This window comes from Nylanderia fulva, unplaced genomic scaffold, assembly GCF_048542155.1.
Source record: "Nylanderia fulva isolate GAGA-0341 unplaced genomic scaffold, ASM4854215v1 Scaffold37, whole genome shotgun sequence".
NCBI lineage: Eukaryota > Metazoa > Arthropoda > Insecta > Hymenoptera > Formicidae > Nylanderia > Nylanderia fulva.
This window is the reverse complement of record NW_028190444.1, coordinates 1611260-1630056: the sequence shown is the minus strand read 5'-3', so window position 1 is coordinate 1630056 and position 18797 is coordinate 1611260. Positions and strand designations below refer to the sequence as shown.

Genomic DNA, 18797 nt, shown 5'->3' with positions numbered 1-18797 from the left:
GCCGTGACCGATCCCAGGGTGGGGGATGACTCCGATCGGCGGCGGCAGTAGTGCCAGTGGCGGCAGCAACACGTAGCAGTCGACGACATCGCAAGAGAAGAGGCAACACGTCCTTTCTTCTCGCACGGACGCGCCGATCATCGCACGTAGTCACATCATCATCATCATCATCATCATCACATCGCCACTTGGAAGCGGCATCCTCCCCTGCGCAGCATCTTGAGTGTGTCTTCTCCACGGCTACGCGTTGTCGCTGCAACTACGGAACCAAGTGGACCCGGAGGTGGTGCGCCTGGAAGCTGATTGAGCTTGGCCCATAGTTCGGCATCCCCGTGACAGGTGAGTCTGTCCCTCTCACGAGAGGGCAAAAGAAGAAAGGAGCGAGGGAGCAAGAGAGAGAGAGAGAGAACGGAATGCCGCCGCCCGGCCCTCGCTGCTGATCGATTTTCCGCGAGCGAGCGAGCGAGCGAAGCGGAGCGGAGCGAAGCGGAGAGACCCGCCCCTGGAATCTCTCTCTCTTCTCCAAGAGAGGAGATTTTTTTGCCGTTTGGTCCAGCGCGCGCGGTTGTTCTCCCGGAGAAGCGCACAACTATAAAAGCAGGCTTTTCCAACGGTGCGCGCTCGTCTGCGACGCAACAACGATCGATGCTTCTTCCGTTCCGTTCGTTCCCCCTCGTTCTCTTCATCATCTCTTCCATCCGACCCTTCGGCGGTTCTTCTCTCTTTGCTCTTCCGTCTTCGACCTGAAATGGAAGCGCGCATCTTTCCTAGAGTCCATAAAAGTCTCTCCCTCTCGCGCGCGATTTTTCCAAGAACTCTGTACATGTTGGGCAAGTACGTGAAACGCCTAGAAATGTCCAGAGGTGGAGGTTTAACGCGAAGAAAAAAACACAAGCCTACTTTGTTCTATATGATGTACCAATTTGAAAAGCGAAGTGTAAAGGATAGGAAACCGTATTAGATTTTCGATTAAACTTCTCGCACGCGATTTTTCCAAGAACTCTGTACATGTTGGGCAAGTACCTGAAATGTCTAGAAATGTCCAGAGGTGGAGGTTTAACGCGAAAAAGAAACGCAAGCCTATACTTCTCTCTATGATGATGTACCAATTTGAAAGGGAAATTGTAAAGGATAGGATTGTTGTATTGGATTAAACGTCTTTTTTTTCTTCCAGCATAAATAAGAGGTCTCGCACGCACATTCGTCGGCAATTTTCTTCCTCGCAGACGAACGCGGGGGCAAACACAATTCGTCCCGATTACGTCGCACAAGCGTCCGAGCGAAATGATGACTAATTTGCCCTCGTTACTTTCTACAGCTGCGTGACCAGCCGCGTAGGTCTGCGAAACGATACACCACGGGTCGTTTTTTAGGACCGCAACGCACAGAGACGCGCCGTAACCTTTTAACCCCTCATTTTCGAGCTATTTATATACCGTTTGCGCGAGCGCAATAGCGGAGCGTTGAAGCTGAAGGATAGAGCTTGTTTCTAGCTTCTCACCTTCTAGGATTTTCTCCCCTTGCTATCTGTCGCCCAGGTCTTCTATGTTGACTCTATCTTCTTACTTCTGCAATCTTGTACAGAAGATAAATGTAATGTGTTTTCTGTACTAGTAGTTGTAGAAGAACAGATGGAATATATATAGCGAGAATACTTTTGGTCCATTTTCTGATCTGTATCTTGTTTCTAGCTTCTATCTTTTAGGATTTTTTCCCTTTCTTATCTGTCAGCTTATTTTTAGCTTTTCCATGTTGATTCGATCTATCCTCTAGCTTCTACAATCTAGTACAGAAGATAAATGAAAGGTCTCTTCTGAACTAGTAGTTATAGAAGAATAGATGAAATGTATGGTGAAAATATTTTGACATTTTCTGATCTGTAGCTTTGTACAGCTGTCATTGTCCGAAAAAGATAAAAGGAAGGAAGTGATATCTCAGCGTTGAGTCAGAATATATCAACCGCTAACTTGTCATGATGATAAGTTGGTATTTTATGTTATCTACTCGAATTCGAAAACAATCAAAGTTCCGTAGAACTGTGGAAAGTTTCAGAGAGCAATAATATATTCTTAAAACACCAAGTTTTCCAGAGACTGGAAATCCGAAAGAACGCCTACCTTTGGGGGGTAAATTGAAGTTTTTTATTCCAGAAACGCGATATTTTTGACGAGCACAAAAGTTTAGCATACGCTTATATTTTTATATTCAGCATATATATACGTCTTAAATGACAGCAATAAAGGGGTAACGTTAAATCGTGCGCTTGTTTCGCACTTAATTCAGTGCTGTCAGCCTTTTAAGTCTGATATCGCGCCTCGGTCGTGCTTTATCTGCGGATTTATTTCCCCCTCGTTATTGATAAATTAAAAACGCGCATTCTCTGGACATTTCTAGACTTTTTCATACTTCAAGTATGACGTGAGAATTTCCACTTCATTCACATCTTCGCACGTTTCATTATCTCCCCTTCTGTGTTTAGCAATATTGAGCAATTTTCTTCGTTTTCCTTTCGATTAAAGAAAAATAATCTCTTCTTTTTCGGAGCAATTGGAGGGAAAAAATCGAGACGAGAGCACTCAATATCCACAAACTCTCGTGGGTATATCTGGACATCGGGCAACGTCCCCTCGTTCTCCCGGATACGTATGTATCTCTCTTCTGGTCTATATTCGACGACATATTATCTGCTTTGCTCGCCGATATCTCTTTCTCCCTTCTTTCTCACCTTCTTTCTCTTTCTCTCTCGCATCGTTGCGAGGCTGACAATAGGCCTTCGACGACGAAACTTGAACGAAGAGCAACGTCCGCTCTCGTGCGTCTCATTCGCGTCCGGCGTTCCTGATGCGACGATAATTTTGTCAATTCCGTCAATCCGTACGCGAATTGAACGATTTTCCCTATGCGAATTGTTTCAACGCGAGAGCGGAGATTTGCGAGGGGAGGAGAACCGAGATATTGGTACCCCCATGTATGTGTGTGCGTGGTTGGTTCGCCAAGATTACTGACGGGCACTGATTGTTTCAATGTCGACTAATGGAGAGAATGACTGGAAGGACGTGAAATGTACGTCGCACAGTGTCGGAGGGATTTTTAAACATTTTTCATCTTTCTATCAACACACAGGTGTGCGAGTACCAACACATTGCGCTGCAATCATTTTTCTTCACTCTTGTTTTTTTTATTTTTTTAGGAGGTTTCAGAGAGCCTTTTATATTTCGGCATTTGAAGTTGCTCCGTTCATCGACAAAAGGATTAATTTAAGCTCCTGGCTCCTTGGTAACCATATTGAAATCATGACGTCAGAGTCGAGGAGGAAGCACATGTTAAAAATTCTTGCGTGCCATTTTCAGATAAAAAGTTATTTCAATGAAACATTACTTCAGATGGCTTTAGCACACTTTTAAAATAGTCCGAAAACTATCCTTTTCCCTTTATAATCAATCAATGACTGTAAAATGATTGTAATGCGAGGTGCAGTCCGTCTGGTCTTTGCACATGCGCCATTCCGTGTGACAAAGTCTGATATCAGGATCATTTTACGGCTGTTGATTGACTGTCAAGAGGAAAAAGTAGTTTCATAGTGTTGTTTCTTCAAAATATCTTTTCATCTAAAAATGGCACGCAAGGGATTTTCTCGCCTTTGGCATCACAATTCAACATGACACGACGGGAACCTTAAAGGAATACAAACATCCTTTATATTTTAACATTTAAAGCTGCTTCAGGTATACGGATACCCATTCATCGACGAAAGGATCGATTTAGATTCATCGGCTCCTTTTTCACCTCTCATCTATATGTATATCCTTGGATTTGATGCCTTCATCTCTCTGTCTTTCAATCATATTCGCGTTTCGACCCTCTGATCCGAATTTTCGAATCGGAGAGAGCTTTGAGAGCCCCGGAGAAGCTTTGAAGTGAAGCTGAACTCGCAGGATCTCGGAAAGGTTCGTCTTTGAATCTTGAATCCCCATCCATCCCTCGGATTCGGCGGAGCGGACTGAAATTATGGCACTGTATGCGTATTCATGGCTTATACTATGTAGATTCGATATATACGGCGCACAGAGAATAATTTATCACCGCTGAGAGATGTGAAAGTGTCGGTCACCGAATTTGTCTCTTCCGACTGTATATCATCGAGTAATTAATTAATTTCTCCGGCTATTAGTTTGCGGGGCGATTGCCTCACACACATTCACATACGCGAAGCGACCGCATCGATCTAAGGAAAGACCTTGAGTCAATCGTTTATGCGTGCGTATCGTCGCGCACCCTCCGATAAATCAATCCTCCAGCTTCCGAAGCACGACGGAACAGAAGCTCTGATGATAATCAGCGTCCTTTCGCGGGATTTTCGCGCGCTGAAAATTTCGTTCGAAATTAAATTCTAATCGAAATTGCGACGTCGTCCTCTGGACTTTTTGACAAGTCGAGATGAGAGATAATTGAAAAGAATTCATTAATCTTAATTAATCCTTCTGTCAATGAACGGTATCTGGGTACCCAAAGCAGACTTTAAATGTTGAAAATGTGTCGGAACTTTTTATCGCCTCGAACAAAATACACAAAGGTCTTTTTTATTTAGAAACTTTCTGAAATAAGGAAAAGAGTATTTGAACGTCCAACAGCTGCTATTCAAAAATTGTAGTTAACAGTTGGGAACATTCACGAAAAGATAAAATATTATGCATTGATAGAAGAGTTAAAATGAAATGGTAATTGAACCTAAAAATGGAACATTGTAGAGACTTTTAATGAATCAGCAAATCGCGGCAATGAATAATACCTAAAAAATGTGTCCGAACTTTTTTTCCGCCCAAAACAAAATACAAAGAGCCTTTGTATTAGGAAATCTTCTGAAATATGATGGTAGCTGATATAAAAAAATGATTGCAGTGCAATTTATCAAAAATACACAGTTGGTACTCAGAAATCCATGCATTGATAGATGAAATGTTATATATTGATAGAACTTTTAATCGAATCTGAAACTAGAACGTTGTAGAGACCTTTTAATGGGGCATAGCTAGTGAATCGCGACAAAGGGAGAGATAATAGAAAAAAACTCGTTAGTTTTAATTCTTCTGTTAATGAATAGGTACCCGAAACAACTTTACATCTTACAAAAATATCGGAATTTTTTCCTCCCAAAACAAAGAGCCTTTGTATTAAGAAACCTTTTGAAATATGATGGGGAAGAATATTTAATGTCCAGCAGCTGCTATAAAAACTTGTGCAATTTATCGAAATATATAATTAGCATACATGCATTGATAGAAAAGTGAAATATTATACATTGACAGAAGGGTTAAAATCAAAGTTCGATTGAACTTGAAATTAAAACATCATAAAAGTTCTTAATGAATCATAGCAGTGAATTGTGAGAGGAGAGATAATAGAAAAAATGTATCGGAATTTTTGTCCTCTCAAAACAAAAAGCCTTTGTATTAAGAAACCTTTTGAAATATGATAGGGAAGAATATTTAATGTCTAGCAGCTGCTATAAAAAGATTATGCAATTTATCGAAATATGCAGTTAGCGTCCATACATTGATGAAAAGGTGAAATATTATGCACGACAGAAGGGTTGAAATAAAAATTCAATTGAAACATCATAGAGGTTCCCTTTTAATGAGTCACAGCTAGTGAATCACGAGGGGAGAGATAATGGAAAAAAATCGTTAATCTCTTTATTAAAGGGATACGTCATCGACGATGCGTCGACGATACGTCGAGGAGAATCGACGAACGGACGACAAAAGGTGTCATCGCACACGTCGACGTTAAATTCGACGGAATTTGTGACGTTCGTTAAACGTGCCGGGTTATTAAACTTTTCGGAGCAGCAAACGAGCTCCGCTCTCGTTAAGATTCATTGCGATTATCTCCTGGGGATCTTCTCCGCCCGATGATGACAAGTAGGTCTTGGAACGAGAACCCGCAAAGGATTCAATTAAGTCCAACGGACGACCAAGATGAGATCGCTCCAGTTCTTCAGGAGGGAGAATTTAGAAAAATATCATTCTATTAGAATCTATTAGAATTCTAGTTGTGTCGCGCGTTTTCATTTTTATCTCCTTGAGCCTACTGACCGTTGCACTCATTTCTTCCAATCTTCTCTGACGTTTCCGCGATAGTTACGAGGATTTTGATAACAACAATTCAAAGTGCGTCGCATGCTAGTAAGAAAATTATTCTGAAATATTATTTCATCCTTCAATTTGATAAAATAATTATAACGCCTATTTTATTATTAATTTTAATTAATATCAAGTTGACCTTTTACTTTTAAATGTCACTTATTGACATTTCTCAATTGTACATAAAATTATCATAATGCCAAATCTTGTTTTTATTTTAATTGACATTTCATAGCTAAGATAAGAAGATTTTAGAGTATTTTTGGAAGAAATAAAAGAAGAGCAAAACGAATCTTGCTACGAAGATTCTTACTTATCGTGGGATTCTTCGTCGTTCAATTCGGCACAAGGCTCGATTTGTTGACCAAGCTCAAGAGGAACACCGTATACAGTCGCCACTATCGCTGAATTATCGAATTTATATGATGATACTCGGATTACGCATTCCATAACTCGTCTTGAGACGTAGAAACATTGAAGAGATAACAAGAAGAGCGCGCTTATTTTTCCAACGTCAAAAATCTATATATTTGTGTACACTTATATATATAATTTTATTATATTTTATACATTTATTTTCGAAGCTCATAGTAACTTATACAAAAAATTATTTGTGTACTTATATATCAATAATTTTATTCTATTTTTACTACAAATCTACTTATAAGTACACATTTTAGAATTTTATTATAATTTATATATTAATCTTTTAAGCCTGCATTGATTATACGAGAATCTATATACATTTGTGTACACCTATATATAATTTTTTAATACTTTATATATTAATCCCAAGCTGTATGAATTTATTATAAGAAATATCTATCGATTTTGAAGAAGCTTGCAAACTACGTCTCCGTTATATTTAAAACAATGCTAATTTTAAAGTTTAACGAAGTGTTCTCAATTTTTTTTCACAGAATGAAGCTGTACTGGAGTTTGGCTTTCGTGGCCATCGCCTTGTCGATGATTTTGATGACCGCGCGAGCGGAAGCTGATCTGTGGGAGGAGGATGACAAGGAGGTTCTTGTACGGACAGTGCGCGGCACTAAAGAGCGAAGTGAGTGCTCTCTTTCTGCAATTAATCCCTCTTCTCCTCGATAAAATTGAAATATACTCGATCGAGCACAGACTGTCTTCTGTACGTATATACAGCACGTATATATACAGACGGCATAATTAAGTCGATCCCCATCATCCTTAAAAGTCTCTCTCTCTCTCTCTCTCTCTCTCTCTCTCTCTCTCTCTCTCTCTCTCTCTCTCTCTCTCTCTCTCTCTCTTGTTCTCTTTCTCTCTATTTGCTTGATCGACGTTACGTTCAATTGTTTCTATTGACGTTTCGCATCTGCTGACGCAGCATCCGGCAGCTCCTCGTCGTGCAGATACGTAAAGGGTCAATGGTCGGAATGCGACTCGAATACTAATACGCGGTCGCGCACTCTGAACCTGAAGAAGGGCGACAAGTCCTGCGAGCAGACCAAGATTATTCAGAAGAAGTGCAAGAAAGGTGAGATTGTAACGTTATTTACATTAAATCCCAGCAAGCATACGTCATTTGGACGTTCAGTGACGTGAGTTTGCTACTTGGGATCTGTAGAAGATGGACATCTATTCTTAATCGATCATTGATGGACAAACGTTTCTTATTGATCATTGATTGACCGTAGCATGCCGATACGAGAAGGGCACGTGGAACGTATGCGTGAACCAGATGATGACGAGAACCGATAATCTGAAAGCTAACAGCGACCCATCCTGCGAAAAGACGCGACGACTTACCAAGAGGTGTAAACCGGAGACCAACACCAAAAAATCTACCAAAGGTAAGAAGAGAGGCGACTCGAATGATCGGAATAATTTTCCAAGGGACAAAATCCAATCTTCCTCGTTTCCTTTCCAGGTGAACGGTCGAACAAGAAATCGGGCAAGCAGTAATCATCCGCCAACTTCTAATAATCTCCTCTAATTGGGCAACGAAAGCGCACTCTCATCTCTCTTCGACCCTTCTTTACCCTTCTCCTTTCTTTCCTCGATACTTTGATATCAATTGATACTGTTCTCCGATAATTATCAATTGATTGCGTGGCAGAGCACAAATTTGGACGGATCGACGATCGCCAATCGAAACGCGTTTATTACATACAATTTACTGCCTAGGAATCATGCATTTCGGATGCAGTGACGCGTGATGTGCTGCTGTAACCGCTTTCAGGGGTGCGCCCTGCCGTTGATTAATTATACAGGTTAATTGCTGTTAATAATTCGGGAATGTGGTGCGCACGTCTCGGTAATCACATCTGTTCTCGGCGATATCTCGGAGAAATATTGATTCACCAATCCGTGGTCCAGAGTCGCGTTTGTGTGTTGTCGTTTCTACTTTTTTCGATGACAAGACGCGTTTGTTTATTACAAAAAAATTATATTTACACTCGAGTAAAAACTCTTATATTTAACCCATTGACACAATTTGCGACGAGTTCTCTCGTATATAGAGTTATTGATCGCGTAAAGGTTTTTCTAAAAATGGACACATTGGACGCAAGATCTTGGACGATTAAGCCGCGCAATCAGCCGAAGAATCGATTGGGAACCGACACGTATAATATACATGTTTGAGATGACGAAAACGTGAAATTGAGTACCGGCTTTTGCTCGTCGACACTCAATCAATGATGCACTTTTATGCAATTGAATCACCGCGAATTCATCAATTCAAGAATTTCTTGGATTCATGACGCAATTATTTTCCCATATATAGCTCTCGAATTCAGAGAAATCTATAAGATTTATAAAGGAACAAAGTTTTATTGGTTTCTCCTGGTATGTATATTCTTGCAAAATCTGCATTATTGATTGTCAACGAGGGTAGGACTATATAGAGACTCCTCGATTAGAAAGCAGCCGCCATTTTGGAGGTTCGCAGAAGATATAAGATCGTCTGCCAAAGCTGTTCTTTCGTCTTCCCGCAATGATTATTAATTAATATTAATATTATTATTGTTTATCATACAGCAGAAAACAGCAGTAACCCTCTTCCTCCCTCCCTCCCTCCCAACCTCCCTCCTTGACTTAGCTGCTGATACACTTAAAAATCATGTACAATATATTTGTCATACTAAACAGCTTTCATTCGATTGTCACATAAATATACAATGTTCGGTGTTCAAAGTAATTGTGTCTTGTGTCATAAATAACACGCGCGAGATATTCCGGAGATATTTACGCCGTCGCGAAGGTTCGCAAATTGAAATAAAAATGAGGGATGAGCGAGAAATGTCAAAATGGCAGAATCAAAGAAAATTGTAAAATCAAAATAGAACCCCCTCCCCCCCAAAAAAAGATCAAAAGAATCGCATCGTCAAAATGACATTCGTCGAGACGTAAAAAAAAAAAAATAAAAAAATATAACATATTGAAAAAAAAAAAATATATATATATATATATATATATATATATATATATACAAATACACAGAATGTTCGCGCGCGAGCCTAATGAATTTTCCCCGGAATCCTCGGCGCCTCCCCTCTTCCCCCTTGACAGGACTGGACTGTCGTCACTTCCGATGTTAATATTCGCAGTTTAACGTTTATAATAATATATCTCAAGTGATAAACTGGCAACATGGAAACTCGCAAGCGAATGAGCATGAAAATCAAACTAAAATAATCTCGTCGTCTCGTTGTCTCGTCAAGTACGAGAGAGATTCTCGTTGGTAAATCTTTTCGACACCACGTGAAAAATCAAATTCCCCCTTTTCCCCTCCCCTCGCCCCTTCTTCCCCTCGAAAGATTGTATTTGTTTTTAAGTCTAGGTGTATACAGAGGCTCGTCTGGTGAGAGGAAGTTAAGCTGTTCGCGCCATGTTTGATTGCGCACGCGTGTGCGATCCGCGTGCGACGTGCTTTTTTTTTAAATTTTAGAAAAGTGCGTAGAATATAATAATAGGGTATAATATTATTTTTTCTGTGACAAAATATTTTCAGAAGATATACGACGAGGTTTCTTTCTCGTCTCTCCTTCTCGCGACAACCCAGGTAGCAAGCTGACGTCATATGAAACGTCAAAATGACGTCACGACGTCAAAGTGACGCCATTTTGACGTCGAATGACGTCAGTTTGCTACCTGGGAAATTTCTACTGATGATGAAGGCTCGACTCTATTTTATCTCGAATGAATCGCGGAATTGAAAGATCAGCTCTTCCGTCAAATTTAAAAAAAAAAAAAGGGAGAAAGAGAGAGAGAGAGAGAGAGGAATTGAAAATTGTGAAAATTTGTAGACGCCGTACGTGGAATGATAGCGCACGCGTCATCAACAAGCGCCTAGTTTTAGCTCTCGTATTACAGCATATCATCATTACGCGTAAAAGCGAATCTATTGATAGACTAAGATAGAATTATCTGTTTTATGGACTCTCTTCTATAGGGGTGTCTATTCGAATCTTGTAAAAAAATTCCCTGAGATTTCCCTGATTTTTCAGATATTTTTCTCCTAAAATCCAAGTAAAAGATTGGAGAATTTTGAAACTAATTTATTCATTTTATGTGCGCATTTTTTAAAAATATTCTCTCTATTTTATATAAACGAAAAAATTAAGAATCACCAAGTTTTGTATTCGCACTACATTTTCTGTCATTATCAATTATGTAATGAAATGAATTACAATGAATTGTGTAAAGTCGTGACTCATCCGGATGTGCGTCTCTCACTGTAGTTGCAACTTGCATATAAAGGCAAAATTAATCAAAGAAATATTTTTTTACAAAATTGCCCGAATCCCGAAAATGTAATTTGTAGTTTCAAGATAAAAAATTCTCTGAAAATTCCAGGTTTTCCCAGGGAGTAGACACCCTCGGTCTTCTCTAATTACTCTGTCCTTGTTAATTCTTCAACCGGTAGATTCAATTCCATCGAACGACATAACTATAAATTAACTCAAAGTCGAAACTACAGATTGCCAAAAGCTGCGATAAGGCCAGTTTATATTTTAAGACACATAATGGCAAAATAAAAAAATAAATAAAAAGTGGACTCGTATATGCCGGTTGAAAACATTAAATGTTTCCGAAACGCGAACGTCGCATCCGTTTCGCAATAAGCGCTAATTACATAAGCGATAATTTTCCAGAGATGAGGATCATCTGATGACAACGACGATTTTGTACCCAAGAGCAGATTGTTTTGAGGAGGGTCGTTCTGCGAGAAATGTGTACTCTACATTTTTTTAACAAAATGCAATTTCATCTTCCTCTTCGCCTCTCGCTGTCGGATCCTGTGCGTGATATGGTTGTAGGAAATTAAGCAAGGATTTCAAATGCGCGATGTAATTACGCCTCTTAATGTGAAACAGGTGCAACAGGAGTCTCGTGCTTGACTTCTCTGTGTGGAGCTCGCAGGAAGCTCTTCATGTTTTAATCGCATTGTAACATAGCATGATAGGGAATACGAATCAGTAAAAATCTAGAAACTAATTTTTCAAATCCTTCGATAAAAATTATACAGGACGTTTCGGAAAGGGTGCACGTTAGTGACGAACGTCTGTTTTTGAAGAAATGTCGAAATAGATTTCTCAATGTGGTGGTATCGTTTATTTTAAAAACTTCATGTACGAATTAAATTTCGATATAATTATATATCAGTATCTACGAAATTATATCAAGGCTGCTAGAAGGATCGATTTATATCGAAACATTATTTTTCTCTTGCGAGAAAAAATCCCTTTCTAGATTTCTTCCAAGATAATCTTTTACCATCTGCGTGCACCTTTTTTTTTTAGAAAAATTCTTAGATATTCTAGATATTATAATAAGAGGATCGTTCCGAATTTTATTCGTCAGAATTAAAGAAAAAATTAGAGCACACACGTTCTATTATACGGATCGTTGGTTTTCATAATCGATCTTGTTGATGGTTTCATCTCTTAATCTTAGTGTAACTTTTTTATAAAAATTGCAATAGATTTTTTTAGCCACTTCTGTTGGTCTCTACAAATTGCAGAAAATTTTATACGTATTTGGTTGATACAAGAAGATTAAATGAATACATTTTCCAAAAGCATCGATTTGTTGTATAGATTGCAATGTTTTGCAATTAACGATTTAAAGAGAAAGGGAGAGAGAGAGAGAGAGAAAGATAGAAAAATGTTACAAATATTCGTTTAAATTGTTTATCACGCGGTTTCAGTATTTCTTTTTATATTCGGATCACATAGTTTAGGACAGTTCCTGAATATAAAAGATGTAGCTCTCTCTCCAAAAAAATAAAGTCTGTAAGTTTCTTTAAAAACTACTATAAAAATTGTATAATGCATCTACTTACTTATTAAAATAATTGTGTAACCATTACACATGTAACAAAAAAATCCAATGTTGTCAATAAAAGTAAAATATTATATATACAAGAGAGTGAAAAGTCCATCCATTCCCTCAAATTGCGCGTTAACCCGAAACAATAGATTTTTACAAAGCAATATGAAAGATGGAAAAAGATTCTTATTACATTTGTTTTATTTGTAAATGTATTAATACAAAAATTACAAAAGTGCTCGAGAGATTATATCATTTCGAATAAAGATATATAATAAAAAATGACGTCAAAAGAGAGATTTGGACGGATATAAAATTCATTTTCCCTCAATGACGTCTCGTTAAAGAGATAAAAAAGTAATTAAGATCGAATCTATATATAAAAATTTCTTTCGAACAATCATATTACACTGATTTCCGATGACATACACGTTCATATATGTCTATATATTAATATATAATATATATATATATATATATATATATATATATATATAAATCATTAGTACAAATGTGCAGCAAATGGACGGAATATGTGTCAGATTATTCTTACACGACTCTAATACTGCGTCTATACAATATATAAGAGATGCGTGTCCCGAAAAAAGAATAGAATTATAAAAATTTTGCGAGTAATTTATCTCCATGTTGGTCTAATTTAATGGCTATTTAATTTTTGTAAAAAAAAAAAAAAAAAAAAAAAACGATTTTATAGACGCAACTTTTTCGGGACATTTTGCTGTTGGTTCACACGGAAGCGGATAATTTTCTCGAGTAGGCTTTACCCTCCCACTCCTGATCGGATGGCAGCGGTTCGTGTCGCAGTCTGCAGACACGTGTGCCGTATTTCAGAAGCACGATTATGACGCAAACTACGAAGAGGGTCAGGCAGGCCGAGGCAGGCCAGAAAACGTGCAAGCCCATCGCAAGAGATTGTCTATGCTGCTTGAGATTACTTCCTCAAGGTTGTTTGCAACTAATGTCGTGTGCAACTATGGAAAATAGCTCGCTTCGCAAGTGTCTTTCGATAAATTATCTTGTAAAATGTAAATAAAAAGTTAGTCCTAATGTGCGCGTAAAAGCAGAGCAATGTGTGTCTATGGGTGATAAACTGGTAGCGAGAGCATTAATAAAATGATAGCCGGGTCAAAGGCTTTACAATTAAGATTAACCGAGCGCAAAGGGCTAATTAGACTCTATTGGAGTCAATTAAACTCTCTTCGCTTTAGACGTATTTTTAAGCAGGGGGTATTTCTCTCACTACTTTCCAATGCCACACTGATCACTAGTTGGTGCTGGTCAACTATTTTAGATCTCACTCTCGCGCTTTTGCATCTCTAGGTACTCCTGTGGCAGCGGTGTGCCTCCCTGTGGCTCTGTATCGTGGTACTGGATGATTTCGTGCCTCACTTGTGGATACTTGATACGTCCAGTTTCCAGTTCACTTAGATCAAGTGGTGGAGTCTTGTGCGGCAATACAGTCCACAGAGGCTGGATCCACCTATTACCTAAATCCCAATAGAACAATACACTATTAAAGAATAGGAAAAAGACAATATTAAAGAATATATACAATATTAAATAGATACAATATTAAAGAATATCACTGTATCAGAGTTGGGTGCATCCATAGAAGTAGAATATAAGACAAGCTAAACAAGCTAGGTAGAAAATGGAATTCCTGACTCACCGGTGTGGCGATTCTGCCAATATTCTCGGTGCCGCGTGCACCAGCAGAATACGATATTGAGGATGAACAGGACTCCACCCAAGGCGGTGCAGAGGGCTATTGCGACGTAGAACGGTGTGAAGTCACCGTACTCGTGTCCCTTGAAGTACGGATTCTTCAGGTAATCGTCGCGCTCGTCTAGAATGGACATGTCACAACGTTAACACTCGCTGAAAAAGAAAAAAAAGGGAGTCGATTTCAATGCGGCTAGAAGAAGAGCCGTCTCGACGCCTTCAGGCGTGGCTTGGACGTATCACGAGGCAGAGAAAATTACACGTTGCAAGTTTATTACGGATTAGAGTTGGTGAGCAATTAGCCATAAAGATATCTCTATTGTTACCTTCGTATACGTATGTTATGTAAATACACAAGAGCCCTAAAATAGGTCAGCGAGAAGCACGCGTACGTTAAGTTGACAAGGATTAAGCGTGTACATGGTGAAAACTTGTACGTACCCAATGTTTTTTTCTCTTTCTCGTGTCGCGTCGTCTTTATTAATTTTTCGCTTGGTAATATAACAATATCTTACACAAGTAAAGCGTTAAAAACACCCGACTGCTTGCGCATCGCTCTTGTGCGTTGGAATGTTTGAATAGCCTTAGATCACTCGTATTGGGCGGGGCATCCAGTATAGAGGGGAGAAGTTATTTGTGACTATATAGTCTGTTTTACTGGCAGTTAGTAATCAAGCAGGTGCAACCAAAGATAGATGACAGATGGTGACAATAGTATTATCAATGAATTGAAAAAATATGAATAATATAGAAATATGCATTTATTGCTAATAAAATTACCGATAATTAAAATAGGAATAATTACGTTAAATATTGCCATCATGTCAAGTCTCTTGTAGCCACAATACACATGTTTTCCAGGGAAACGTCGGTAGAGGTGTAATAAAACAGCTCGGTCTTAAATCCAATGCTTTGGAGGAAAAACAAGCGACCCCAATTCAACAGGGTTTTAGCCTTGCGTCCGATAAGTTCGCGTTCGTCCAATTTTTGGGACCAGTCGACGTTGTCGAGTTGCGGTTTGCCTTTTAAACGACAACCGCAGGTCGCCCAACTAACTATGCTGCATAAAACTGAGAAGTCATTTGCGGTGAAGTCGCATTGTCGCAGGTATTCTCTGCCCACGTAAGACGAATACTCGCACTTGTGGTGGCAGCAAAATGCGAGAACCAAGCCGCGAACGTCGACCTTAGGCTCGTTGTTCATCGATTTTGTCAAGCAACGTATCGCCAGGTCTGCAAATGCGACGTCATTGATTTAGGAAATATGGGAACATGAACATTTGTGTTAACAATGACGATAAAATATGTATACCCGTGGCTGTGCCGCACAGATGTTTCGCTATCCCGACTTTGTACTTGATCGGCTGGATCTCCAGGACCTGGTTCAGTCGCAGATCGGCGATATCGGCGCGTATCCTCTTTATCACGAGGCGATTGTCCTCTTTCCTAAGTTTGTTGTCGTTCTTGTGCCGATGACTCGAACGGTCGACCACCAAGACGCAAGAATTCGATTTGTCTTTTATGATCTGCCCCAACCAGTATGTTAATAAAGCTGTTGAACAATTAAAATTTCAAATATTAATATAATACTACTGATTAGAATATGCTTTATTATCGCCAGTCAAAAAAATTAAAGCAATAAATATTTGTCGACCAATACTGGCAATTATTTACTTAAGTCCTCTTTAAGTGTACTGTTAAAATATTTAAAAAAGAGAGAAAGAAAAGACCACCGTTGTGTCGATGACACTTTAACAGTACACTTGAGAAGGACCAAAATTATGGTCGAAAATTATAGTCGAGAAATATAATAAATATATTACATTAATATATACAGAGTGTCCCATAGGAAGTTGCTGAAACTAATCAGCTGTCATGTTTTAATGCATGCAGTTACTGAGAAAACATAAATTGTGTTAAAAAGAGGAAAATCTGCAGTTTTTAATGGATATAAATAAAATATTTGTATACCAATTTATTTTATTAAAAAAAGTAATGAAAAAAGTGCTAATAATCATATATGTAAACTAATGGTAAGTATTTTCTAAAAGTACACACCATTTAAATTTGTACAAAATTCTGTTTCTTTGCACAAACTCGTAAAAACTTCTTCTAACATGTCATTTTTAATGTTATTGACGATCCTTTTAATAGCTGCTGTTAAATCTAGCATTATTGAATATTTATCATTAGTTTACGTGATTTTATGTGATTATTAGCTGGTATACAAATATTTTATTTATATCCATTAAAAACTGCACTTTTCTCTTTCCAAAATAATTTTTGTTTTCTCAATAACTGCATGTATTAAAAAATGACAGCTGATTAATTGTATGTTATAATGTAAACAATTTATTTATGCGAGACACCCAAGAGAAAAAATAAATTTTTCTTAAATATCAAAAACTGAGAAAGTCAAAAAGTTTATCTGATCAAGATACCTTTTCCTGCCCCAAATTCAATAAAACAAGTGTCATCATGCACAAGACCAGCTTGTTCCAAATGTCCAAGTAGAGATGCATTCTGCAGCAAATGTTTCCTAACATTGCTGCCGCAGGTCTCATCCCTCAATTTGCTCTTCAGCACGTCATGCTGCAGTATTGCTTGAGAAATGTCTGGTAACTTGTCTGTACAAGATACAATATATAAATATAAAGATACATCATGTCATTAAAAATATTTTATTTATTCCATAACATTTATAATTTTACCATAGGCAGAGTGGATCTTTCTTATCACCGCTTCCAACACAGACCCATCAAGCTGCGACAATGGCACATGAGGTGACGCCACTATGACTTCCTCGTCCAAGTTGACTCCCTTGACGATGAATGTAGGTTGCACGTCCAGCTCCCGCTTGGCGTTGCACACATTCAGATGTTTCCTCAGCTTCGACTGATAACACGTGCTAGAAAGAGCCACGTCGATTAGATAAGCGGGAAACCGTGGAAAAATCCCACTCCCTTTCATGAATATACTCTTTTAATTTTAATTAATGTAAATACTTGCTGCGTGGGATCCAGGGGACACTTGACCCTCCTGTCACCGGAGTCCTCAGGATCAGCGATGTCCTGCCGATGCTCGCCGCAGTAATCCTTACCTTCGCCAACTGTCATGCGGCAGAAACGTTTCTTCCGTTTGACAAAGTACATGCAGTGATTACCGTTTGCCATATCCTTATCGAAGATAAGAGAATACTCCTCTTCCTTTGAGAATAATATTTATTTTTGACAGGTTATGTAGGATTCAATGTCAGTCTTCGATATTTTTCGAGCGACACTAGTTTGCGGACGTTTTTACAATTCTCGCCGCTAGATAGCGCCACCGTTCACTTTTTCCTTCCAAAATTCTCAGTTAATTCTGCCAGTTCGTCTGATGAGGGTGCCACGTGCACTAGGCGCGATTACAGACGCGTATCGATCTTGAAATCACGAAGTTCTATCGAGTCGTCATCGTGCAATTCTTCAGGTATGTAAAAATTACTGCGAAAATAATTCCTTTCTTATACACCAATTGTGTAATTGAGAGAAATCGCTTACGAAATGCGCTTAAAAGCGTTAATTTGACAGCTGTACGCCTTTTCCAAGCTGTTTAAAGATTAGATTTAAAAGATCCAAATTGATATTACTTTCTCTCCCTTTTCCTCCCCTATATATGAAAGAAAGAGAGAGAATAAAATTGTATATATGGTCGAAGCGAGAGAGTAAAGCTGTATAAAAAAATGTATAAAGCGGTTTACTGATTTTTGCGGAATTTACCGAATCCTTCGAACAATATTTCCGGATTACCCTGTATTTATTGTTCACCGTCGAGGGATCTGCGCGCGGGTAATTCGCTAATGTAGAGCCACCCTGATACCAGCCCGCGCGTCTCAAAGTTCACCTTTTACCTCCCCTCATCTTTCCACCCTCTCGCCCTCTCGCTTCCTTCCTCTCTTCCCGGCTCCATATACTCTACTCTCTCTCTCCCTTCGTTCCTTTCTGCGCTCCTTCTTCTCTGTAATTCCCTTTTCTCGCTCTCGTAGCTCGCTCTCTATCTTTTCCCCGGCGCGTTATCTATCTCTCCTCTCTTGAAGCGAGCTATTACCCGATTGTTTCTTAAATAAAATATCATTGGAGCCCCGTCGCCAACCACTCACAATAATAATTGCCTCGCCAGTGTGTCAACCGAACCCCTCCTCCCTCTTTCTCTCTCTCTCACCCCTTTTTTTATTTTTCCATTCCGCCGTGTATCTGTCATGCGCTGTAAAGAAGAAATTTGGCGAGGAATTTTGATGCGCAAGTCTTATTACTTGTCACGTTGCGAAACAATAATAATATCGCGTCGCGCGTCTCCTCCATCGTTAATCAAACGTTTTAATCAGCCCCTTCTTCGTCGATACATACCTCATTGTCCTTGCAACAATCGATTTATTAATTAAATTAATTCGAAATACAGGTGTTTCGGAGAAAAATTATTAAAAGATCGAGCGATAATTGTCGAAATTATATTCGCTTCGATTGTCGAGGTTTAGAAATTATCTCTATCTGTATCTGTCAAAAAATACAATCGAACTTTGCTCGAATATATACGGCGTGTTTCTAAAATGTCAAAGGTTTTAAAGGTG

The 18797-nt window shown here is 38.8% G+C and overlaps 4 protein-coding genes across 4 annotated transcripts; 1 reads left to right on the top strand and 3 right to left on the bottom strand.

Moving 5' to 3' along the window:
• The first annotated feature begins 14 nt into the window (after window positions 1–14).
• LOC114945113 (uncharacterized) lies at window positions 15–12544 on the top strand. Its single transcript, XM_029321205.2, has 5 exons — window positions 15–339; window positions 7064–7203; window positions 7501–7650; window positions 7811–7966; window positions 8044–12544. Exons 2-5 carry the CDS (start codon window positions 7065–7067, stop codon window positions 8076–8078), a joined length of 480 nt encoding a protein of 159 aa, XP_029177038.1. The 5' UTR covers window positions 15–339; window position 7064; the 3' UTR covers window positions 8079–12544.
• On the bottom strand, window positions 10912–13373 carry wrm2 (wurmchen 2 transmembrane micropeptide). Its single transcript, XM_085485477.1, has one exon. The coding sequence runs from the start codon at window positions 13371–13373 to the stop codon at window positions 13197–13199; it is 177 nt and encodes a 58-aa protein (XP_085341603.1). The 3' UTR covers window positions 10912–13196.
• A 384-nt stretch (window positions 13374–13757) lies between these two features.
• On the bottom strand, window positions 13758–14329 carry wrm1 (wurmchen 1 transmembrane protein). The gene is made up of 2 exons (XM_029321194.2): window positions 14140–14329; window positions 13758–13957 (listed from the first exon to the last, which is right to left on the bottom strand). The coding sequence occupies exons 1-2, from the start codon at window positions 14327–14329 to the stop codon at window positions 13758–13760; spliced, it is 390 nt and encodes a 129-aa protein (XP_029177027.2).
• On the bottom strand, window positions 14285–17475 carry LOC114945112 (tRNA:m(4)X modification enzyme TRM13 homolog). Its single transcript, XM_029321204.1, has 6 exons — window positions 17201–17475; window positions 16903–17099; window positions 16633–16818; window positions 15504–15743; window positions 14998–15424; window positions 14285–14348 (listed from the first exon to the last, which is right to left on the bottom strand). The coding sequence occupies exons 1-5, from the start codon at window positions 17362–17364 to the stop codon at window positions 15012–15014; spliced, it is 1200 nt and encodes a 399-aa protein (XP_029177037.1). The 5' UTR covers window positions 17365–17475; the 3' UTR covers window positions 14285–14348; window positions 14998–15011.
• Window positions 17476–18797: the final 1322 nt, after the last annotated feature.

Bases quoted from the DNA above. Each gene is read 5' to 3' on its own strand.
- LOC114945113 (XM_029321205.2), top strand. From the start codon at position 7,065: ATGAAGCTGTACTGGAGTTTGGCTTTCGTGGCCATCGCCTTGTCGATG. The intron at 7,204-7,500 runs GTGAGTGCTCTC...CTGCTGACGCAG, and splicing joins GCGCGGCACTAAAGAGCGAA to CATCCGGCAGCTCCTCGTCG. The intron at 7,651-7,810 runs GTGAGATTGTAA...GATTGACCGTAG, and splicing joins TCAGAAGAAGTGCAAGAAAG to CATGCCGATACGAGAAGGGC.
- wrm2 (XM_085485477.1), bottom strand. From the start codon at position 13,373: ATGGGCTTGCACGTTTTCTGGCCTGCCTCGGCCTGCCTGACCCTCTTC.
- wrm1 (XM_029321194.2), bottom strand. From the start codon at position 14,329: ATGTCCATTCTAGACGAGCGCGACGATTACCTGAAGAATCCGTACTTC. The intron at 13,958-14,139 runs GTGAGTCAGGAA...ATTGGGATTTAG, and splicing joins TTGGCAGAATCGCCACACCG to GTAATAGGTGGATCCAGCCT.
- LOC114945112 (XM_029321204.1), bottom strand. From the start codon at position 17,364: ATGGCAAACGGTAATCACTGCATGTACTTTGTCAAACGGAAGAAACGT. The intron at 16,819-16,902 runs GTAAAATTATAA...TATCTTGTACAG, and splicing joins AAAGATCCACTCTGCCTATG to ACAAGTTACCAGACATTTCT. The intron at 15,744-16,632 runs GTATCTTGATCA...ATTGTTCAACAG, and splicing joins TGAATTTGGGGCAGGAAAAG to CTTTATTAACATACTGGTTG.